Genomic DNA, 25,992 nt, shown 5'->3' on the forward strand with positions numbered 1-25,992 from the left:
GTTAGAAAAAACATGTGCTCCAAAACCTGTAGAATTCAATTGTGAATAGACTTTCTGACCAATGGGCAAAGTCACAGTGGATTTACTCTCACTTATCTTAATATATCACCTTGGAGTTCTGAATGAGCTCCTCCCACCCAGCAACTGCGATGGTCAAAACATTCAGTCACTGGCTCTCACTCATCATTCTACAGATTCCCTTTTAATGTGCACAAAACCATCAGCTCAGAGTTTTGTAAAGTGATGTTGATCAGTGTGATATTTAATGTAGCATATTCAAAATAAGACATGTGATAGAAATATCACTCCCATAGTCATGACAATAATTCTCATTTTCATTAAAGTAGGTTGATAAAATTGTTGAGAAATTTTTATTCTTGATCAGGGGAACAGATGGTACTAACTGGGGGTAGTTTGTGTGAACCGGACAGGCTGAGTCTACATCACTGGCACTTATTGGGCACCTCCTTCACTCTCCACAATACAGAATGCTCCACACAGACACCAAAAAAGCTAAGTGAATGTATTGAAGCCCTAGTCATCTGTCACAGGCAGTACCTGCAGGCCATCTTCACTTTTGGGTTCTACTCACAAAGGAAATTGAGGTCTCTGGTGATCTGGGATACAGCTTCTTGGAGAACAAAGGGGAGGTCCATAGGGGAAGTCAGGCTCCACTTACACTCCATCTCTTAACTCAGCCTTGAGAACAATGGGTTTTTCTGGTTGAATTAACCCTTGAACGTTTAATTTCATGGGGATCTGCAATAGTTAAATAAGCATATGAGAACCAACAAATGAAACCCTGCCAACAACATAAGCAAAGAAGGCAAGATACATGAAGGACAATAATGCATTACAAACATATAAATACCATTATTAGATTAATCTATCTCTGATTTTTTAAAATTACTCCATAAGCTGTCAAGACTGGAGCATGAAAGCATTCTTCCATCACTTATTCAACAGATGATCTATTATTACTTACTCTGTACCAGGCTGCAGGCACATACATCTTAGCTGGTGTTCTTTTATTTTAATTTTAAGGGAACAGAATGAGTGTTTAACATTTAAAATAGATTCTTAGCCATTGTGGCAACAATACTGAAAAGTGCCAGAGTTAATTTTCTATATGTTGACTCCTGAGTGTTTATTACACATTTTGTTGTATGGACATCCACACTGCTAAACACCCTGTCACCTCTCTCGTGGAAACAACCATTCATGATGACAGATTGGGATGGGAAGGAAGCACAGCCTGACAGGAGCCAGGCTTGCAGAAAGGTGGAGCCATGTACCCAGGATGGCCTGGTCCCTGGGAGTCCTTCACATCAGGCAGACATGCTTCACACCAGATTCTCAACCTTGCTTGCCTTTGAGAATCACGAGGGTACCTTTAAAGCCACACTCTGGGTGAATTAGATTAGAGTTTCTGAGATGACCTGGGTATCAGGATTTTTCACAATCCCACTGATTCCCATGTACAATGAGTGTTTGAGAACTTCGGTCACCAGAGTGTCTGTAAGTTGTGGTGGAGAAGAGCATCATTCAGAAGTCACATCATGACTATCACTGAAGGTCATGACTGTGCACAACTTGGTTCCTTCCTTTCCAGGGACTTAAAAGAAACTTAAAATACTGCTCAAGGTCATCAGTCCGGGTATAATGATGTCACATGAACTGTACTGACCATGTGACCCTTATGGTTGGGTGGTCATAAACCACAGATATGGCACTCAGGAACTGAAGGGCCCTTGAATGTCACAGATGGCTTCAAATAGATTCTCTGGATGACAGAACAAATTACTGGGCATAAATGAGTCCACACACAAACACATACACACACACACACACACACACACACACACACACACACAGCTCTATTCCATATCCCTTAGTTTAAAAAAATACAATAAAACATTCTTTTTACAGAAAGTGCTCTCTCTGACCTGTGTTTCTTTACAAGGTTTGAAGGAGAAGTTCTGCAGGACTCTGACAAGGGCGAGTTTCATGTTCATGATCGCAAACCTCATCCCAAGGCAGTTTCGTGGTCCAGTTCCAAAGGGCAGGTATGTATAAGGATTTATGCTGTCCTTGTTCTTCTTACTGAACCTGATTCCACAACACAAGTTGGAAACAAGTTAGGGAAGCTTAAAAACCACAAGAGCTACATATTTGGGGTTCTGAACCAGGGATACATAGGAAATTTGATGGGCTGGTTACAGAAGTCCTTCTATGTTACTCTGCTGTGGTCATTGCTACAAGTCATTGGATACCTCTTCCCCTATGGGGGCATTCAGTCTTGTTGAAGAGATGGGATGAATGCTTTTGCAAATATTTATCTTAAACACTCGAATTATATTCAAGGTGGTGAGATGTTCACCCTCTGAAAGTCAAGAAATGAGCCTGATTGAAGGAAATGTAGGATCTTGCCTATACTGACTGACGTTGGTCTTATATCCATGGAAAAAGGAAGCAGGACAAATGCCTCCCATGACATACATTGTTATTATTTCCCTTTACCTCCTTACCCTCCTGCTAGGACAACCCCAACTGATTTTCAGATGATTTACATAGGCATGTGATACGACTCCACTATAATCATGCTCACAATTATGAATAATCACTCTAATTACTGAGGTTTTTTCTACATGTCCCACAAAGCTATAAATTCCTTAAAGGTTAGAACTGCAATTTATTCACAATTCATTCCTCCATATTTATGTCAATGAAAAGTGATAATGGCATTGTGGTGAGGTACTATTTAAAACTCACTATATTATAGAGAAAATACTAGAATGTTTACTGATGATGTGCTTTAATGTAATACAGAAAACAGATAAGGAATTATAACAGTGCATGGATGGGGCAGCTGATATGGGTTGGTGTTTGTTGGGCAGGTGATGGGCACAGATAGATTCATGTAAAGTATTTCATAGGCTTGTGTCTATACAATATGCTTGTACATGTGTCAAAAATTCTCCACAATAGGGGCACCTGGGTGGGTCAGTTGGTTAACCATCTGCTTTCAGCTCAGGTCATAATCCCAGGGTCCTGGGATCAAGCCCCATGTTGGGCTCCCTGCTCAGTCTAGAGCCTGCTTCTCCCTCTCCCTCTGCCCCTTCACCCACTTGTGCTCTTTCTCCCTCTCTCTCATGCAAATAAATAAAATCTTTTTTAAAAAGATTTTATTTATTTATTGGACAGAGAGAGAGACAGAGTGAGCAAGGGAACACAAGCACGAGGAGCGGGAGAGGGAGAAGCCAGCCTCTTGCTGAGTAGGGAGCCTGACGTGATGCTTGATCCCAGGACCCGAGATCATATCCCCAGCCGAAAGCAGCCACTTAACAACTGAGCCACTCAGGTGCCCATCAAATAAATAAAATCTTTAATAAAATTATCCATAATACGCATTTTTAATACGTGGATTGCATACTGCCTGGCACAGTCCCTGACACACACAGATAAGCACTTCCTCTCGTGACTGAATCAATCACAGACGAGTACCAGGAGTGCTCTCTGGTTTCCATTAGAGAAACTACAGGAGAGGGAACTGCTGAGCTTCTGAGAGCCATCAGGTCTCCTGGTACAGAAAACAGATGACTTGGTCATAATGAGATCTTTCAGCAAGTACTATATGTGGATGCATTGCTAGCACTAGGAATGCCATGCAACAGGACAAGGGCATACCATCAGGGAGCTTAAGGACAGGGTCTAAATGTCTAGATCCCTAAAATGTTCATCCAAATTTTGCTCACCAATACAAAAAACAGGAAAACACAAACTGTAGCAGAATTCAAGCTGCACCCAAAGCCAAACTGCTCTGAATCATCAGAAGAGAAAGCTCAAGATCCCTCCAAGGAGGATGTCTCAGACAGCTAGAGAACAGATAAGCTTGCTCTGGATGAACCCTAGATACTGAACAGGGTGGGAGCTGGCACAGGACTGCAGCCACAGACAGCACAGGCCTGTGTGTCTATGTCCTCCTGAGGCTGTTCCTCCTGTCAGGACGTGAACGCTCAGCTCCACAGCCACTGCTCTCACCCTACAGCTAGCAGAAATGGTGGCCCAGGGTTGCAAATATGGAATGTGAGAATGTGAGGAGTAAATTTAGACAGCTAGAGGAAGCAGAAAAACTTAAAGGAAAAAAAGTCCCATTGTCTTTTTTTTTTAAGATTTTTTTTATTTTTTTATTTGACAGAGATCACAAGAGGTGGAGAGGCAGGCAGAGAGAGGGAGAGGAGGAAGCAGGTTCCCCGATGAGCAGAGAGCCTGATGTGGGGCTTGATCCCAGGACCCTGGGACCATGACCCAAGCCAAAGGCAAAGGCTTAACCCACTGAGCCACTCAGGCACCCCAAAAAGTCCCATTGTCTTAAAAAGGATAACAGTAATGTATATTATGGTATATGCATAATCACAAACACAAATATGGCATGTTGTTTATAGCTTACTGTTATGTCAAGTAAGTAGCTCAAAAAATATGTAATGCCATTGTATATAAGGACCATATCTTCTTTACGAAGATATGGTCCTTATATACAATGGAATATTATGGCTCCATCAGAAAAGATGAATACCCAACTCTTGTATCAACATGGATGGGACTGGAGGAGGTTATGCTGAGTGAAATAAGTCAAGGAGAGAAAGTCAGTTACATGGTTTCACTTACTTGTGGAGCATAAGGAATAACATGGAGGACATTAGGAAAAGGAAAGGAAAAGTGAATTGGGAAAATCTGAGGGGGAGATGAACCATGAGAGACTGTGGACTCTGAGAAACAAACAGAGTTTTGGAGGGGACTGGGGTGGGGGCTTAGGTGAGCTGGCAGTGGGTATCAAGGAGAGCACGTATTGCATGGAGCACTGGATGTGGTGCATAAACAATGAATCTTGGAACACTAAAAAAAAAAATTTAAATTTAAAAAAATTATTTTATTAATTTATATATATAAATATATATATATATAATATGCCATCCTTTTATTAATCTGTATGCATAGAAAAATATCCACAAGGACATATATCATATGATTAATAATGATGTATGTGACTGGTAATGACATTAATCTTCTTTTTTCCCAACTAGAGTTTGCAAAATTTTGACAATGATCATCTTGTAATAAAAAATACTTCTAAAAATGAAAAGATGTACAAATAAATAATTGCACAACCATATGCTTGTCTCTATATGAAGGAAATACCAGAATATCCTCCAATATGAGGATGGGTTCCCCATTCCAAGTTTCCTGTACCTTTCAGGACGGAACTCCTCGGGCTCTGGCCAGAGATCCTGGTCTCGGTGAAGAGTAAACACTGGCACCATCACCACTGTCCCTTTGGGAATAAACACACCACTGATTTCCACATCTTTCTTACAGACCCTCTCAAGTCTACCACCGATTGGGTATAATCTCAGAGTTTCATTCAACACCATGTCCAGATACTCCATCTGTACAAGGCCATCATAAGTAGGTGGTGCCTGGAAGGAAAGAAACAGATTTTGTTACATTGAGATTTGGAATCAACATTCAACTCACTCTATACACTACTACTAAAGTGTTAGGAACACCTAAAAATCATGAATTTTGGTAAAGGGCATTTATGGTCGTTTTAATATCTACCATGTCCTTTGATCTGCTCAGTGGCCCACTGACACGTGTACAATAGTAATGATGAGGGGAGATGGCTGGGACAATCCCCTAAACAGGGTCTGAAATCCTTCCTAGGTAGTGATTTTTCTTCCTCGTGTGAACAAAAGAGACTAAGACTGTGACACTTAATGGTTTTTTTTTTAGTTTTTTATTTAAGTTCAATTTAGTTAACATATAGTGTATTATGAGTTTCACGTGTAGAATTTAATAATTCATTACTTGCATATAACACTCAGTGCTCATTACATCAGGTGCCCCCTTAATGCCCATCACCCAATTACCCCATCCTCCCAACCTCTCCCTTCCAGAAACCCCCAGTTTGTTTCCTATGCTTAAGAGTTATAGTTTGTCTCCCTCTCTGTTTTTATCTTTTTTTATTTCTCCCTATGACCCTTAGTCGTCAGTGAAATATGCTGAAGTCACCATTTCCTTTCAAAACAGAGGTCACATGTCCACACCACAGAAGAAGAACATACAACAGAAAATATCTCCTCTTCCACATAAACTCTTCTAGTGGAAATATACTGCTTCCTATCTTTTCAATTATATTTACAGTATTGAGAGAGAAACACTATATTACATAAAAACCATAATTGGGGGAGACACTAGTTCCTTTCAACACAAATAGGGCAAGAGAGGGGTAGGACTGGATGCCACCAACTGAGGGAACACAATTTCAGTTCTAGGGAATATTGTGAAGGGGATCAGATCTCAGCCCCACCCTCTGTTGCTGGAAAGGTCTCCTCGTTGTTGGTCTGGGGCTTCACTCTTTGCCCAATAAGCCACTCCAGCCCTGAGCCCAGGTCTCTTCATAAGCTGGGAGCTCCTGTTTAGGCAGCTCTGTTTAATTCCTTGTTCCCAGCCAACAATTAGTCCCCAAGGTCCAGATAATACAGGTATAAGAAAGTGGAGCCTCTTTCCCCAGTACCACCAAACAACTATATGAAGCAGAGACTCACCCCCATGCTGGACATGCAAACGTGAGTTAGAAGTAAACCTTTTTATGAAAACCCAATCGATTTGAGAGCTAATCTGTTACTGTGATATAACCAAGCCTATTCTGACTCCCTCCTCAGTAGGACCCACTCACCTTCTTGGGGAAAGTCGCATCAATCTCCTCCTGCAGTTTCTGCTGGACATCAGGGTGAGTGGCCAGTTCATACACAAGGAAGGAAAGAGACGTGCTAGTGGTCTCGTAGCCAGCAAAAATAAAGATAATAGACTGGGCCATGAGTTCCAGATCAGACAGAGCTAAAAGGAGAAGAGAGACATTTGAGCCAAAACAAATGAATATAAAATACCACATTTTAGATGATGAGAAATCTATTTGAAACTCACATTTCCTTTGGAGGAAAATTTAAAAGCAATCCAGAATCAAACTCACAGTGGTTTGCACTCTGATGTCTATCTTACAGAGTCAGAAAAGCCAGAAGTTGTCTTGACCTGGTTATTCCCATGGCCTATTCTCATGGTCTTGACCATCCATTCCAGCTCATGCCACCTTCCCCACCAACACAGATAGGTGATTTCAGGAAATGGCATTTCATCTAATGTACATAGAGTTATCAGGATGTCCTTTGGAGAATCTTAACAGGACTTCAGTCCTAAGTCACATGGGATAGTATCTCTCCCAGGAAAATTTAAATCCTTTCCGCTAAAACAGAAAATAAATTTCTTTAGAGAGTTTGCAATGCTAAGGCTTAATTGTTAGGAAAAATGAATGATCTTTTACCTAAACATATTTGTGGGAACTTTAAAGAATACGACTGGGCTACAGATAAATCTTGCTGCCCCAAATGTGGGATCTGCAGCATCTGGGAGCTTATTAGAAATGCAGACTCTCAAACATCACCCTAGAACAATCGAATCAAAATCTGACCTTTCATGAGATGTGGTGATCTGCATGCACAACCTATCTTGAGAAGCACAGCTTATACCTTTCCAAGGTCTCAGCTAATAGAAGACCTGGCACACTACTTCTCAAGTGGACAACCTCCAGTATGTACAGAAACTACGACACAGACAAAGTGAGAAGAGTGGTGACTAAACTAGGATAATTCATGCCATTAAAGGAGCAGAAGAAAGAAGGTGTCAATAGAGGGTACTAGCTAGCGAGAAACAGACAAACTGAATCCAGTGAATGGCGTTAGCAATGCCTATTCAATCATAACCTAAATGTCACCTTCCTTAGTGAATGGCCCCACTCTGAATATAAGTTGGCATGTCCTTTGACTTTTCTCTTGGCAGAAACTCACCATGGTCATGCTCTAATTTCTTTCATCAGAACTTTGTCAGGACATTTGGATACTTAGAACACTTAAATGAACATGGTACCTGCCACCAACATGTAAGTCACAACTAAAAACAATACAAAAAGTCTAAGAAAGGTCTGTAGAGTTGTAATATGACAGTCATACTTTCTGTGATGCTGCTGTGGATAAATTCAACAATCAAAGTTTTTCCATGATTGCCATGAGCCCCATGATAATCAAAGCTTAGGGCTCTGCTGTCCAGTAAGATAGCTACTTGCCAGATGTGGCTATTTATATTTAAGTTTTACTTAGTTATATTAAATACAATATAAGATTCAGATATTCAGTGATACTAGCCACATGTCAAGTTCTTAATAACCACATGTGTGTAGTAGTTCTGTACAGAAACAAGCATATATTGAATATTTCCTTTATCATAGAATGTAGTAGAACTAGAGAGAGAGAGAGAGAATAGAATGATATAGGAACACATGGGAGGCTCAGTCTGCCCCAGGGTGAGATCATGATCCCAGAGTCCTGGGATCGAGCCCCACATCAGGTTCCCTGCTTTGTGGGAAGTCTGTTTCTCCCTCTCCCTCTCCCCCTCCACCTGCTTGTGTTCCCTCTCTCACCATCTCTTTCTCTCTCTGTCAAATAAATAAAGAAAATATATTTTTTTAAGATTTTATTTATTTGTCAGAGAGAGAGGGAGAGAGAGCGAGCACAGGCAGACAGAATGGCAGGCAGAGGCAGAGGGAGAAGCAGGCTCCCCGCCAAGCAAGGAGCCCGATGTGGGACTCGATCCCAGGACGGCGGGATCATGACCTGAGCCAAAGGCAGCTGCTTAACCAACTGAGCCACCCAGGCGTCCCATAAAGAAAATATTTTTTAAAATTTTTTAAAAGCATAGAAGTAGACATCATAATAGATACAGAAATACAGATATTAGTGGTGTGGTAAAGTAAGCTAATCATTTTTTCTCTAGAATAAGCTGTTATATATATTCAAGAATTTTGTGAGGTGGTTGTCAAACCATAACATGGCTTAAAATTAACCACAATGGGAATATTTCTGTCACAAAAATAACTATAAATCAAACCCCCTTTTTTCTTTCAGATGCAAAGACCACAATTAGATCACTGGTTATTGATATAGAAATATTTATGTTGATTAGTCCTATGTAAATATAGTTGACATTCTGGGCTCGACCTACTGAGAGGAAATAGAAGCAAAGACACCCTCATAGCAACAAGCACTCCTAGATCCCAGATTCTGGTTTCTAAATACCATTCTCACTAAAAGGAAACAGAGCTTCTTGGAGAAAATGGCTCATTCCAAGGGATCATCACGGGAAACAGTGGAATGTCTCACACCAGAATGCAAGGAAATGCTCAGGAAATAATATGGCAAAAGGATACAGAATACTCTGTGTGCCATAGTGGTGGATATACATCACTATACATAGGTCTGAACCCATAACATATACAACACCTAGGGTGAACTGTAATGTAAACTATGGATTTAGGGTAATAATAACGTGTCACTATAGGGACATTGTCTATAACAAAATTACCACATTGTGGGGGATTTTGATAGAGGGGGTTGCTGCATGTAAGTGGGGCAGGGGGTATATGGGATAAATCACTGTGTCTTTCACTCAGTTTTGCAGTGAATCTAAAACTGCTATAAAAAATAAAGTCTATTGAGACAGCTGTGTGGCTCAGTCGGTTAAGCTTCCGCCTTCAGCTCAGGTCATGATCCCAGGGTCCTGGGATCAAGTTTTGTATCAGTCTCCTTGCTCTGCATGGAGCTTGTTTCTCTTTCTGTCTGCTGCTCCCTCTCCTGTGTTTTCTCTCTCTTGCTCTCTTTAACAAATAAATAATAAAATCTTTAAATAAATAAAGTCTATTGGATACATAAAAAAGAAGTTGAAAGAAAAAAAAAAAAGGACACAGGAGCCCAAATGAAAGTGTTTACAGAGGACAAATCTGAGAAAATTAACAATCCAAATAAAAAATGATATGAGACTAAGTTAGTAATATATGAGATCATACTGACATATATAAAGAGACAAATACAGAATATTGGATGTTATATGCAACTAGTGAATTGTTGAACACGGCATAAAAACTCATGATATACTCTATGCTAACTGGGCATAATAAAAAATAAAAATAAAAAATAAATAAACAAATACAATTATGATGGTGAATGGAAAGCTGACCCTAACAATGGACTATAACTCCTAATGTAGAAACAATGGTGGAAGTAGAAAGTCATCATTTGCAACCATCATAGTAATAATGGTTTTAGTCAAATACCATCCATGGATGATAAAAGTAGTAGATGATGGCTTAAAGAGAAACACTATATGTACACAGTCACAAAGGCGTCCTGCACCAGTTACTTCTTAATTACAAAAGGAAAAGAAAAACTTGCAGGAGATTAAGCCAGTGAACACAAGTTTAACCAAGTGTTCCAAGTGAAGGTCACCAATACTACAGCCAGGTGCCTCATGATGTGATGAAACCTTGATGTGAATTTCCAGGCAGAGGTTCTGATTCAGTGGGCCTGGATTAGGCTGGAGGATTGCCATTGCAAACAAGCCCCCATGTGGCAGACCACTGAGAGCTTTGTCTATCATTGTCCTTTAAGCTTTGAACAAATTGTGGCTGTATTCTTCTGGAAAATGCTCGGGATCCCATTTGTATCTGAACATGTGTCTTCCTTCGATTTTCTGATATTCCATCGGCTAAAAATCTTCCTCTGTATCTGAGAACCATCTCCTGTCTCTGAGCTGCCCCATCAAGAGCCCTCTGAAGCTCTCCTGGCTTACCTTTATGGGTGTCCATTTCTTTGGAATTCTGGGAGTTAATCATCAGCTGAAGAAAGTCCACTCGGTGCTGGACACAGAAAGAGACATTTCAGTGACAAAAACTCACTTGTGAAGCCAGAAATACTAACTTCTTTCCTGAGTATATGATGCCTTTACACCCAGAAATTTAACTAATGTTGTCAGAGACATCAGTGAACAAAAATGTCCAGCAAGAAATCTTGGAGAGCATGATATTTCCCTGACAGGAATCCAGCCTTATGTCCCACTGCTTTTTGGTTCTTGCTTTCTCTGTTCCTCAGCTTCTCTGGCTTTTAAACACAGCTTCCTGGCCCAAGAGTTGCCTGCTCCGTCTCCTATCACACCTACTAGCTCAGGAGAAAGTATCTGATTTTAGTCCTTTTGTTTTTTCAGCCTCGATTGTTAATGAATGGCCATAAATACCAATCCCCTGGCCTCTGCAGAGTCCACAGGAAGCTTCTGTATCAGCATCTTCCAATGCTCCACCATCCCAGAACTCTGCACAAACTTCAGAGACATCCTAGGGTACTAGTCCTGTCTCCCTGTCCCGCACACATCCTAGTGCTGGCCACCAGGCCTCGGGAAGGCAAAGCCTGTTTGGCCAGCTTGCAGCCTCAGTGCCCAAAGAAGACACCTGCTCACTCCAGACTATGACAGTCTCAAATTTAACATAAGCAGGTGCCTGGGGAGAACTTCCACTGGAGAATGTGTAAGAAAAGAGACTTGGAATTGAAGGGATTCTTTGCCATTATAAGATATGGCAAAATTATACTACCAGGAAAATGATTTTACACAGTAATTTTTGTGTTTTGACCATTTATTGAAGGGAAGTGGTAGTTTTTCTCTCACCAAACTGATGCAGTGTCATACTCATTGGCATGCTTATTCTTGAATTTTAAACCTCAACTGACTCATCTTATTGCTTCTCCTGACCTCTACCTTCTTCATTCTCTCTAAAATGTTAGAAATCTCTTGCCCTAAACTCTAGAGTTCTCTATTTACCATAAAAACATACTTAGTAGTGTGCACATCAGATGCATACAGCTCAATAAAAGATCAAAGTTGAATATGTACATGTAACCACCATTGGATTTACCTTTTGTTTATCTTTGAGGCGACTTTCTTTCATTCTCTTTATAGATTTCTTGAAAAAATCAGTAACGCTTTTTGGAAATAGTGAGATATTTAACATTTCAAAAACGGGGCTAAGGAATGGAAACAGTACTATAAGAAAAAACAACAACAACAATGGAAATATCAATGAAAATGCAAAATTTCATTGGAGCATGTATAATTTCATCTACCAAATGAGGATTAAAAGACACCAGGATTCATTCATATCAGGAGTTAATCCCTCTATGAACTTTACTTGAACTTTCAAGCCAATGGCTGAGCCAGAGCAAGTCACACACATGGGCCACCACTAGAGCAGTCAGATCCAAAGGAATGGGATTACATTCCCGGATCTCTTAGACTTTTATTTTTGGACTAGAGCATATTTGGAAACACCAGACCATAATATGTTACTTTGATTTATCACACTGTTTATGAAATTGTGTCAGGATGGAAATAATACATAGGTATGACCTTCAACTACAATAGAATAAAATTAGAAAACAAAAACACAACCAACATGGAAAACCCATGAATCTGTGGAAATTACACGATACACTTTTATACAGCCAGTCAGTGAAGAAGAAATCTAAAGGGCATTTTAGAATTAGTTGGAGAACACAAAAATGAGGAAACCACATACCAAAACTCATGGGATGTAGCAAAAGCAATGTCTGGAAAGAAACTTTTCATTATATATGCCTATCTTTAAAGAAAACCACGATTTCAAATATATGACCCAACACTCTGTCAAAAACATGCCAAAGAACCCTCTTACACTGTTGGTGGGAATGTAAGTTGGTGCAGCCACATTGGAAAACCGCATGGAGTTTCCTTAAGAAATTAAAAATAGAGCTTCCCTATGACCCTGCAATTGTACTACTGTGTATTTACCCCAAAGACACAGATGTAGTGAAAAGAAGGACCATCTGTACCCCAATGTTTTTTTTATTATTATTTATTTATTTGACAGAGGGAGAGAGATCACAAGTAGGCAGAGCAGCAGGCAGAGAGAAACGGAAGCAGGCTCCCCGCTGAGCAGAAAGCCCCATGTGGGGCTCAATCCCAGGACCCTGAGATCATGACCTGAGCCAAAGGCAGAGGCTTAACCCACTGAGCCACCCAGGCACCCCATTTTTTATGTACCCCAATGTTTATAGCAGCAATGGCCACAGTCACCAAACTGTAGAAAGAACCAAGATGCCCTTCAACGGACGAATGGATAAGGAAGATGTGTTCCATATACACTATGGAGTATTATGCCTCCATCAGAAAGGATGAACACCCAACTTTTGTAGCAACATGGGCGGGACTGGAAGAGATTATGCTGAGTGAAATAAGTCAAGCAGAGAGAGTCAAGTATTATGGTTTCACTTATTTGTAGATCATAAGAAATAACACGGAGGACATGGGGAGATGGAGAGGTGAAGGGAGTTGGGGGAAATTGGAGGGGGAGACGAACCATGAGAGACTATGGACTCTGAAAAACAATCTGAGGGTTTTGAAGGGGCGGGGGGTGGGAAGTTGGGTGAGCCTGGTGGTGGGTATTATGGAGGGCACGTATTGTATGGACCACTGGGTATGGTGCATAAACAATGAATTCTGGTACACTGAAAAGAAATTTAAAAATAAAATATTTTTTAAAATGCCCAAAATACATGAGCACGCTAAACCAAAAGCAAACAGAAGGAAGCACATAATACAGACAAGAGCAGAAACTTAGGAAATAGAGAATAAAAAACAAGAGAAAATTCAAAGAAAGCAAAGCAGCTGATTCTTTCAAAAGACCTTTAGCTAGACAACCAAGGAAAAAGGAGAAGAGATTCCAATTACTGTCATCAGAAGTGAAAGAGGAGATTACTGCTGACATTACAAAACTAAAAAGGATGATAAGGAATACTATGAACAACAGAATGCCAATAAACTAGACAAAATGGTAAAATTCCTAGAAAGAGAGAAACTAGAAAGTGACATCAACACACACACACACACACACACACACACACACACACACACACAGAGGCAATCTGAAAGACAAATAAAATGACTGAGTTAGTAGTGAAGAAACTGCTGACAAAAAAGAAGCTGAGTTTCAGGTGATTTCTCAGGTGAGGTCTAGCAAATATTTACAGTGCAATCAACACCAACTTTTCACAAATTCTTCCAAAAATAGAAGAGGTAGGAACACTTCCAAACTCATTCTACTTGACCAGTATTATGCTAATACTAAAACCAGACAATGATATCACAAAACAAGAAAACTACAGACCAATGTATCTTATACATGGATCCTCAAATTCTCAACAAAATACAAGCAAACTGAAGCCAGCAACATATCAAAAGAAGGATATACCATAACCAAGAGGGGTTTATCCCAGCAATTCTAGGTTATATAATACAATAGAATGACCAAAAAAATTTTTTTTTAATTTTATTTATTTATTTGACAGAGAGAAAGATCACAAGTAGGCAGAGAGGCAGGCAGAGAGACCGGGGCGGGGCGGGGGGGGGGAAGCAGGCTCCCTGCTGAGCAGAGAGCCTGATGCGGGGCTTGATCCCAGGACCCTGAGATCACAACCTGAGCCGAAAGTAGAGGCTTAACCCACTGAGCCACCCAGGCGCCCCATGACAAAAATTTTTAAAAACCACACAGTCATCTCAATACAGCCAGAGAAAGTATATAACAAAAATCCAACACAATTTGGCAATAAGAATACTCAACACACTAGAAGAAGAAAGGAATGTCCTCAATCCGATAAAGGGCATCTATGAAAAACTCATAGCTAACACCACACTTATTGGATACAGACTGGACACTTACCCATAAGATTAAACAAAATGAGGATGTCTCTATTACCCTTCTATTCAACATTGTACCAGAAGTTTTAGCCAGGAAATATATGCAAAAGAGAGAGAGAGAGATAGAGAGAAGAAAGAAAGAAAGAAAAGGAAAGGGAGGGAGGGAGGGAGGAAGGAAGATGGATGGAGGGAGGGAAAGAGGGAGTGAGGGAGGAAGGAAGGAAGTGAGGGAGGGAGGAAGGGGAAACACAAGTTATTCATAGAGGAAATAAAGAAGTAAAAGCATCTCTATTATCAGAGAGCATAATGTTGTACATAGAAAATCTGAAGGAATGCAATAGGAGTCTATTGGAACTAATAAACCAGTTTAGCAGGGTTTCAGAATACAAGATCAACATACAAAATCAATTGTATTTCATAAACTACAATAAAAAATCCAAAAGTGAAATTAGGAATATAACTCCTTTACAATAACATCAAGAAGAGCTGAATACTTAGGAATAGCCTTTTTTAATTTTTTATTTATTTTTTATTTTTTAAAGATTTTATTTATTTATTTGACAGAGAGAGAGATCACAAGTAGGCAGAGAGTCAGGCAGAGAGAGAGGGGGAAGCAGGCTCTCTGCTCAGCAGGGATGCTGAGGCAGATGTGGGGCTTGATCTGAGGACCCTGAGATCATGACCTGAGCCAAAGGCAGCGGCTTAATCCACTGAGCCACCCAGGCGCCCCTAGCTTTTTTTTTTAAACAAGGAAATATATTAACTGATATCTCCCTAAAAATATAAACTGAGAGCAAAATGGCTTAATTGCAGAATGTGGGACAGATTTAATGAAAGAAGTGCTATACTTTGAAAACCACAAATATTGTTGAAATAAATAAAGAAGATCTATGTAAATGGAAAATATCTAATGACCATGAATTAGAATTTAATATTGTCAAGATGGCAATAACTCCTCAAGCTGATCTAGAGATTAATGCATTCCCTATCAGAATCCTAGTTGGCTTCTTTGTCAAAATTGACAAACTGAATTTAAAATTCATGGAGGACAAGGGGAGATGGAGAGGAGAAGGGAGTTGAGGGAAATTGGAAGGGGAGGTGAACCATGAGAGACTATGGACTCTGAAAAACAATCTGAGGATTTTGAAGGGGTGGGGGGTGGGAGGTTGGGGGAACCAGGTGGTGGGTATTGGAGAGGGCACGGATTGCATGGAGCACTGGGTGCGATGCAAAAACAATGAATACTGTTACGCTGAAAAGAAATAAAAAATAAAATAAAATAAAATTCATATGGAATTTTAAGAACCCAGAATGACCAAACAATCTTGAAAGAAAAAAAGAATAAAATTATAGAGCTCCAACTTCCAGTTTCAAAACTTAGACAAAGCTATAATGATCAAGACAATGTGGTCCAGCGCAGGGAGGGGCTGGCTCCCGGCAAGCAGCGGAACAACGGAGCACAAAATCAGGACTTTTTAGAAATCTGCTCCACTGAGAGACATCGCTCCAGAGGCTAAATTGGGGTGAAGCCCACGCGGGGCCAGCGTGGCCCCAGGTCCCACAGGGTCACAGAAGGATCAAGGGTGTCTGAGTGTTGCAGAGTTCGCAGGTATTAGAGAGGGGAAGCTGGCCACAGAGACGGAACCAAGGAGTGAGCTCTCCGTTTGGGGTTACCTTGAACCAGTCACAGACTGGGTGACCTCGGAGCACAGCTGGAGGCCAGGGAGACGGGAGTGATTGAGCACTTTTCTCTGAGGGCGCACTGAGGAGTGGGGCCCTGAGCCCTCGGCTCCTATGGGCCGGAGATTGGGAGGCAGCCATTTTCATTCCCATCCTCCAGAACTCTACGGAAAGTGTTCAGGGAACAAAAGCTATGGAAGCAAACCCAACGGATTACTTAGCCTTGCTCCTGGTAAGGGTGGTGCATTTCTGCCTCCGGCAAAGACATTTGAGAATCACTACAACAGGCCCCTCCCCTAGAAGATCAACAAGAAATCCCACTTACCAAGGAGAGCAGCAGAATTCCAGAGGAGGAGAAAGCAAAGCATGGAACTGATGGCTTTCTCCCCAGATTCTTTAGTCTTGCAGTTAATTTAATTTTTTTTAATTTAATTTTTTTTCTTCTGCTAATTTTTTTTTAACTTTTACCCTTTCCTTTTTAAACATTTTTAAACTAGTTTATCTTAACAATACCTTTCAAAAATAATAATAATAACCTCTTTTGAACCTTCATTATTATAGTCATATTTTATCTTCCATTGTATTTAACTTTATTTTTTGTATACATATTGGGTTTCTTCTTCTAAAAAATTTGGGGTACAACTTCTTCTAATAGATCCAAATATACCCTAAATCTAGCTCCAGGCTTGTTCTAGTCTCCAGCCTGGCAAATTCTCTCCACTTTCTTTTTCTTTATTCTCCCAACCAACTCACTTTATCAACTCCTTTTTTAGAAATTAAAAAAAATTTTTTTTCATCTTTATAGGCATATTCCATCCCTTAATTGTGTTTACCCTTATATACATTTTTCATTCTTTAAAATTTTGGGAGGTAGTTTCTTCTAAGAGACCATAATACTTCCAAAATTAAGTGGATGACCCTGTTCTAGTCACCAGTCTAATATATGTATTTTTTTCTTTTTTATGTTTTTTCTTTATTTGTTTTCTTTTTTAATTTTTTTTTCTGAACCTCTCTTTATCCCCTTTCTCCCCCCCCCACGATTTGGGGTCTCTTCTGATTTGGTTAAAGCGCATTTTCCTGGGGTCTTTGCCACCCTTTTAGTATTTATTTGCTCCTTCATATATTCTTATCTGGACAAAACGACAAGGCGGAAAAACTCACCACAAAAAAAAAGAACAAGAGGCAGTACCGAAGCCTAGGGACCTAATCAATACAGACATTGGTAATATGTCAGATCTACAGTTCAGAATGACAATTCTCAAGGTTCTAGCCAGGCTTGAAAAAGGCATGGAAGATATTAGAGAAACCCTCTCTGGAGAGATAAAAGTCCTTTCTGGAGAAACAAAAGAATGAAAATCTAACCAAGTTTAAATCAAAAAAGCTATTAATGAGGTGCAATCAAAAATGGAAGCTCTTACTACTATGATAAATGAGGCAGAAGAAAGAATTAGTGACATAGAAGACCAAATGACAGAGAATAAAGAAGCTGAGCAAAAGAGAGACAAACAAATACTGAACCAAGAGGATAGAATTTGAGAGATAAGTGACACCATAAGACGACACAACATTAGAATAATTGGGATTCCAGAAGAAGAAGAAAGAGAGAGGGGAGCAAAAGGTATATTGGAGAGAATTATTGTGGAGAATTTCCCTAATATGGCAAAAGGAACAAACATCAAAATCCAGGAGATGCTAAGAATGCCCCTCAAAATCAATAAAAATAGGTCCACACCTCATCACCTGATAGTAAAATTTACAAGTCTTAGCGACAAAGAGAAAATCCTGAAAGCAGCCCGGGAAAAGAAGTCTGTAACATACAAGGGTAAAAACATTAGATTGGCAGTGGACCTATCCACAGAGACCTGGCAGGCCAGAAAGAGCTGGCATGATATATTCAGAGCACTAAATGAGAAAAACATGCAGCCAAGAATACTATATCCAGCTAGGCTATCACTGAAAATAGAAGGAGAGATAAAAAGCTTCCAGGACAAATAAAAACTGAAAGAATTTGCAAACACCAAACCAGCTCTACAGGAAATAGAAAGGGGTCCTCTAAGCAAAGAGAGACCCTAAAAGTAGTAGATCAGAAAGGAACAGAGACAATATACAGTAACAGTCACCTTACAAGCAATGCAATGGCACTAAATTCATATCTCTCAATAGTTACCCTGAATGTTAATGGGCTAAATGCCCCAATCAAAAGACACAGGGTATCAGAATGGATAAAAAAACAAAACCCATCAATATGCTGCCTACAAGAAACTCATTTTAGACCCAAAGACATCTCCAGATTTAAAGTGAGGGGGTGGAAAACAATTACCATGCTAATGGACATCAGAAGAAAGCTGGGGTGGCAATTCTTATATCAGATCAATTAGATTTTAAGCCAAAGACTATAATAAGAGATGAAGGACACTATATCATACTCAAAGAGTCTGTCCAACAAGAAGACCTAACTATTTTAAATATCTATGCCCCTAACGTGGGAGCAGCCAACTATATAATCAATTAATAACAAAATCAAAGAAACACATCGACAATAATACAATAATAGTAGGGGACTTTAACACTCCCCTCACTGAAATGGACAGATCATCCAAGCAAAAGATCAACAAGGAAATCAAGGCCTTAAATGACACACTGGACCAGATGGACATCACAGATATATTCAGAACATTCAATCCCAAAGCAACAGAATATATATTCTTCTCTAGTTCACATGGAACATTCTCCAGATTAGACCACATCCTGGGTCATAAATCAGGTCTTAACCAGTATCAAAAGATTGGGGTCATTCCCTGCATATTTTCAGACCACAATGCTCTGAAGCTAGACCTCAATCACAAGAGGAAATTTGGAAAGAACCCAAATACATGGAGACTAAACAGCATCCTTCTAGAAAATGAATGGGTCAACCAGGAAATTAAAGAAGAATTGAAAAAATTAATGGAAACAAATGATAATGAAAACACAATGGTTCAGAATCTGTGGGACACAACAAAGGCAGTCCTGAGAGGAAAATATATAGAGGTAGAAGCCTTTCTCAAGAAACAAGAAAGGTCTCAAATACACAACCTAACCCTACACCTAAAGGAGCTGGAGAAAGAACAAAGAAACCCTAAACCCAGCAGGAGAAGAGAAATCATAAAGATCAAGCAGAAATCAATGAAATAGAAACTAAAAAAACAATGGAACAAATCAATGAAACTAGGAGCTGGTTCTTTGAAAGAACTAATAAGATTGACAAACCCCTGGCCAGACTTATCAAAAAGAAAAGAGAAAGGACCCAAATAAATAAAATCATGAATGAAAGAGGAGAGATCACAACCACACCAAGGAAATGAAAACAGTTATAAGAACATACTATGAGCAACTCTACGCCAACAAATTTGACAATCTGGAAGAAATGGATGCATTCCTAGAGACATATAAACTACCACAACTGAACCAGAACGAAAGAGAAAACCTGAACAGACCCATAACCAGTAAGGAGATTGAAACAGTCATCAAAAATCACCAAACAGGGGCGCCTGGGTGGCTCAGTGGGTTAAGCCGCTGCCTTCAGCTCAGGTCATGATCTCAGGGTCCTGGGATCGAGCCCAACATCGGGCTCTCTGCTTGACAGGGAGCCTGCTTCCCTCTCTCTCTCTCTGTCTCTGCCTGCCTCTCTGTCTACTTATAAAAAAAAAAATCACCAAACAAACAAAAGCCCAGGGACAGACGGCTTCCCAGGGGAATTCTACCGAACATTTAAAGAAGAACTAATTCCTATTCTCCTGAAACTGTTCCAAGACATAGAAATGGAAGAAAAACTTCCAAACTCATTTTATGAGGCCGGCATCACCTTGATCCCAAAACCAGACAAGGATCCCATCAAAAAAGAGAATTACAGACCAATATCCTTGACGAACACAGATGCAAAAATTCTCACCAAAATACTAGCCAATAGGATCCAACAGTACATTAAAAGGATTATTCACCACGAGCAAGTGAGATTTATTCCAGGGCTGCAAGGTTGTTTCAACATCCACAAATCAATCAATGTGATACAATACATTAACAAAAGAAAGAACAAGAACCATATGATACTCTCAATAGATGCTGAAAAAGCATTTGACAAAGTACAGCATCCCTTCCTGATTAAAACTCTTCAAAGTGTAGAAATAGAGGGCACAAACCTCAATATTATTAAAGCCATCTATGAAAAACCCACTGCAAATATCATCCTCAATGGAGAAAAACTGAAAGTTTTTCCGCTACGGACAGGAAAATAGCAGGGATGTCCATTATCACCACTGCTATTCAACATAGTACTAGAAGTCCTAGCCTCAGTAATCAGACAACAAAAAGAAATTAAAGGCATCCAAATCGGCAAAGAAGAAGTCAAACTATCACTCTTTGCAGATGATATGATACTATATGTGGAAAACCCAAAAGACTCCACTCCAAAACTGCTAGAACTTGTACAGGAATTCAGTAAAGTGTCAGGATATAAAATCAATGCACAGAAATCAGTTACATTTCTCTACACCAACAACAAGACAGAAGAAAGAGAAATTAAAGAGTCAATCCCATTTACACTTGCACCCAACAACATGAGATACCTAGGAATAAACCTAACCAAAGAGGCTAAGAATCTATACTCAGAAAACTACAAAGTACTCATGAAAGAAATTGAGGAAGACATAAAGAAATGGAAAAATGTTCCATGCTCCTGGATTGGAAGAACAAATATTGTGAAAATGTCTATGCTACCTAAAGCAATCTACACACTTAATGCAATCCCTATCAAAATCCCACCCATTTTTTTTTCAAAGAAATGGAACAAATAATCCTAAAATTTATATGGAACCAGAAAAGACCTCGAATAGCCAAAGGAATATTGAAAGAGAAAGCCAAAGTTGGTGGCATCACAATTCCAGACTTCAAGCTCTATTACAAAGCTGTCATCATCAAGACAGCATGGTACTGGCACAAAAACAGACACATAGATCAATGGAACAGAATAGAGAGCCCAGAAATAGACCCTCAACTCTATGGTCAACTAATCTTCAACAAAGCAGGAAAGAATGTCCAGTGGAAAAAAGACAGCTTCATCAATAAATGGTGTTGGGAAAATTGGACAGCCACATGCAGAAAAATGAAATTGGACCATTTCCTTACACCACACATGAAAATAGACTCAAAATGGATGAAGGACCTCAATGTGAGAAAAGGATCCATCAAAATCCTTGAGGAGAACAAAGGCAACAAGCTCTTTGACCTCAGCCGCAGCAACTTCTTTCTAGGAACATTGCCAAAGGCAAGGGAAGCATGGGAAAAAATGAACTGCTGGGACTTCATCAAGACGAAAAGCTTCTGCACAGCTAAGGAAACAGTTAACAAAACCAAAAGACAACTAACAGAATGGGAGAAGATATTTGCAAACAACATATCAGATAAAGGGCTAGTATTCAAAATCCCTAAAGGACTTAGCAAACTCAACACCCAAAGAATAATCCAATTAAGAAATGTGCAGAGGACATAAACAGACATTTCTGCAAAGAAGACATCCAGATGGCCAACAGACACATGAAAAAGTGCTCCACATCACTTGGCATCAGGGAAATACAAATCAAAACCACAATGAGATACTACATCACACCAGTCAGAATGGCTAAAATTAACAAGTCTGGAAATGACAGATGCTGGCCAGGATGCAGAGAAAGGGGAACCCTCCTACACTGTTGGTGGGAATGCAAGCTGGTGCAACCACTCTGGAAAACAGCATAGAGGTTTCTCAAAAAATTGAAAATAGAACTACCCTATGACCCAGCAATTGCACTACTGGGTATTTACCCTAAAGATACAAACGTAGTGATCCGAAGGGGCACATGCACCCGAATGTTTATAGCAGCAATGTCCACAATAGCCAAACTATGGAAAGAACCTAGATGTCCATCAACAGATGAATGGATAAAGAGGTGGTATATATACACAATGGAATACTATGCAGCCATCAAAAGAAATGAAATCTTGCCATTTGCGATGACATGGATGGAACTAGAGGGTATCATGCTTAGTGAAATAAGTCAAGTGGAGATAGACAACTATCATATGATCTCCCTGATATGAGGAAGTGGAGGTGCAATGTGGGGGTTAGGAAAAGAATAAATGAAACTAGATGGGATCAGGAGGGAGACAAAACATAAGTGACTCTTAATCTCACAAAACAAACTGAGGGTTGCTTGGGGGAGGGGAGTCAGGAGAAGGGGGTGGGGCTATGGACATTGGGGAGGGTATGTGGTATGGTGAGTGCTGTGAAGTGTGTAAACCTGGCAATTCACAGACCTGTACCCCTGGGGATAAAAATACATTACATGTTTATAAAAAAATTTTAAAAATTTAAAAAAGACAGTGTGGTCCACATTCTCTTATACCATCACAAAGATAAACTCAAAATGGATGAAAGATCTCAATATGAGACAGGAATCCATCAAAATCCTAGAGGAGAACATAGGCAGTAACCTCTTCAATATCAGCCACAGCAACTTCTTTCAAGACACGTCCCAAAGGCAAAGGAAACAAAAGTGAAAATGAACTTTTGGGACTTCATCAAGATCAAAAGATTCTGCACAGCAAAGGAAACAGTCAACAAAACAAAGAGGCAAGCCATGGAATAGGAAAGGATATTAGCAAATGACACTGCAGATAAAGGGCTGATATCCAAGGTCTATAAAGAACTTCTCAAACTCAACACCCATAAAAACAGATAATCATGTCAAAAAATGGACACAAGATATGAACAGACACTTCTCCAATGAAGACATACAAATGCCTAATAGACACGTGGAAAAATGTTCATTAGCCATTAGGTAAATTAAAATCAAAACTACATTGAGATACCACCTTACACCAGTTAGGATGGCAAAAATTGACAAAGCAGGAAACAAGAAATGTTGGCGAGGGGAACCCTCTTACACTGTTGGTGGGATGTAAGCTGGCATGGCCACTTTGGAAAACAGTACAGAGGTTCCTCAAGACATTAAAAATAGATAAAATAAAATAAAATGAATCAAGTTGAATTAAACATGCACTCTTAAAAAAAAAATAGAGCTCTCTACAACCCAACAATTTCACTCCTAGTTATTTACCCCCAAAATACAGGTGTACTGATAAGAAGGGCCACAGGCACACCAATGTTCATACCAGCAATGTCCACAATAGCCAAACTGTGGAAGGAGCCAAGATGCCCTTCCACAGATGAATGGATAAAGAAGATGTAATACAGATACACAATGGAATATTATTCAGCCATCAGAAAGAATGAATACCCATTTGCATCAACATGGATGGAACTGGAGAGGATTGTGTTAAGTGAAGTAAGTCAAACAGAGAAAGACAATTATCATATGGTTTCACTCATATGTGGAACATAAGCAATGGCACAGAGGACTATAGGGGAAGGGAGGGAAATCCAAAAGGGTAGAAATTAGAGAGGGAGAAGAACCATGAGAAACTATGGGCTCCAAGAAACAATCTGGGGGTTTCAAAGGGGAGACAGGTTGGGGGGAGGGGTTAATAGGGTGATGGGTATTGAGGAGGGCACATGTTATGATGGGTACTGGATGTTTATACTTAACATGAATCACTGAACCCTGAAAAAAAAGTTATTTGTATAAACATGGATGGGACTGGAGGAGACTATGGAGTGAATTAAGTCAAGCAGAGAAAGTCAATTATCATATGGTTTCACTGTGGAACATAAGGAATAACAAGAGGACATTAGGAGAGGAAAGGAAAGGTGAATTGGGGGAAATAGGAGGGGAAGAAGAACGATGAGAAACTGCAGACTCTGAGAAACCAACTGAGGGTTTTGGAGGGGGGAGGGGTGGGGAATTAGGTGAGCCTGGTGGTGGGTACTAAGGCAGGCACATATTGCATGGAGCACTGTGTGTGATGTATAAATGTGCAAAAATGAATCTTGGAACACTGAAATTAAGATAAATTTTTTTAAAAATATACACCTTTAATATACTAATGAATAAACTCTGCCAAAAGTAAAAAAAAAATTAAAAATTAAGTTATTTATACTAAAAAAAAAAACTGTGTGGTCCCAGCACAAGGAGAGATATAGAGATCAGTGAAATTAAATTTGGAGTCCAAAATTTTACCCATGTATTTATGATCAACTGAATTTTGAGAAAGTTTCTAATACCATTCAATGGAATTAAAACAATCTGAGGGTTTTGAAGGGGCGGGGGGTGGGAGGTTGGGGGAGCCAGGTGGTGGGTATTACGGAGGGCACAAATTGCACGGAGCACTGGGTGTGGTGCATAAACAATGAATTCTGTTACACTGAAAAGAAATAAATAAAAAAAAGAAAATAAAAGAGATTCTAAATAAATAAAGAAATAAATAAAATGGTCTTTTCAATAAATGGTGCAGGGACAAGTCACATGACCTCAGATCTTACAAGAAATTCTTAAATATGACCTAAAATCACAGAAAATAAAAGGAAAAATAAATGCATTATACATCATCAAAATTAAAAACTATACTACAAAGAACATAGTGTTATATGCAAACATATAAATGAATCATGAAACACTACAAATACATAAAATATATATAAAAATATAAAATATATATATATTAATTTATATAAAAATATAAAATGAACCATGAAACACTACACCAAAAACTAATGATGTACTGTATGGTGACTAACATAACATAATAAAATTAAAAAACATAAAGTGAAAAGACACCTACAGAATGGGAGAGAAAATTTGCAAGTCATCTATCTGATAAGGGACTTTTATCTAAAAGATACAGAGAACTCTTACAAACAGATGAATGACTAAACTATAAATGGACAAGAATTTGAACACACATTTATCTAAAGAAGTTATGAAATAAGCAACAAGCATATAAAAATGTGCTCAACCCCACTAGCCATTAGAAAAATGCAAAACAAAACCATAATAAGACACCCTTCACACCATTAATGTGGCCATCACCAAAAAGGTAGACAGGTGTATCAGTCACAGCAACTTCTTTCAAAATATGTCTCCAAAGGCAAAGGAAACAAAAGCGAAAATGAACTTTTGGGACTTCATCAAAATCAAAAGCTTCTGCACAGCAAAGGAAACAGTCAACAAAACAAAGAGGCAACCCACGGAATGGGAGAAGATATTTGCAAAGGACAGTGCAGACAATAGGTTGTTATCCAGGATCTATAAAGAACTCCTCAAACTCAACACACACAAAACAGACAATCATATCAAAAAATGGGCAGAAGATATGAACAGACACTTCTCCAACGAAGACATAGAAATGGCTATCAGACATGAAAAAATGTTCATCATCACTAGCCATCAGGGAGATTCAAATTAAAACCACATTGAGAGATCACCTTACACCATTTAGAATGGCCAAAATTAGCAAGATAGGAAACAACATGTGTTGGAGGGGATGTGAAGAAAGGGGAACCCTCTTACACTGTTGGTGGGAATGCAAATTGGTGCAGCCTCTTTGGAGAACAGTGTGAAGATTCCTCAAGAAATTAAAAATAGAACTTCCTTATGACCCTGCCATTGCACTCCTGGGTATTTACCCCAAAGATACAGATGTAGTGAAAAGAAGGGCCATCTGTACCCCAAT

At 39.4% G+C, this 25,992-nt stretch overlaps 1 protein-coding gene across 1 annotated transcript in view; it reads right to left on the bottom strand.

Moving 5' to 3' along the window:
* Positions 1-351: 351 nt before the first annotated feature.
* LOC111145601 (cytochrome P450 3A12-like) overlaps positions 352-25,992 on the bottom strand; it is a 48,501-nt gene continuing 22,860 nt past the window's right edge. Inside the window, exons 8-13 of the mRNA XM_022500609.1 lie at positions 11,852-11,979; positions 10,738-10,804; positions 6,740-6,900; positions 5,251-5,477; positions 1,947-2,109; positions 352-759 (exon numbers count right to left, since the gene is read on the bottom strand). Of these exons, the coding sequence (XP_022356317.1) occupies positions 676-759; positions 1,947-2,109; positions 5,251-5,477; positions 6,740-6,900; positions 10,738-10,804; positions 11,852-11,979 (830 nt within the window). The 3' untranslated portion in view covers positions 352-675. The remainder of the gene's footprint in view (positions 760-1,946; positions 2,110-5,250; positions 5,478-6,739; positions 6,901-10,737; positions 10,805-11,851; positions 11,980-25,992) is intronic.

This window comes from Enhydra lutris, unplaced genomic scaffold (assembly GCF_002288905.1).
Source record: "Enhydra lutris kenyoni isolate GAN:26980312 unplaced genomic scaffold, ASM228890v2 scaffoldscaffold13, whole genome shotgun sequence".
NCBI lineage: Eukaryota > Metazoa > Chordata > Mammalia > Carnivora > Mustelidae > Enhydra > Enhydra lutris.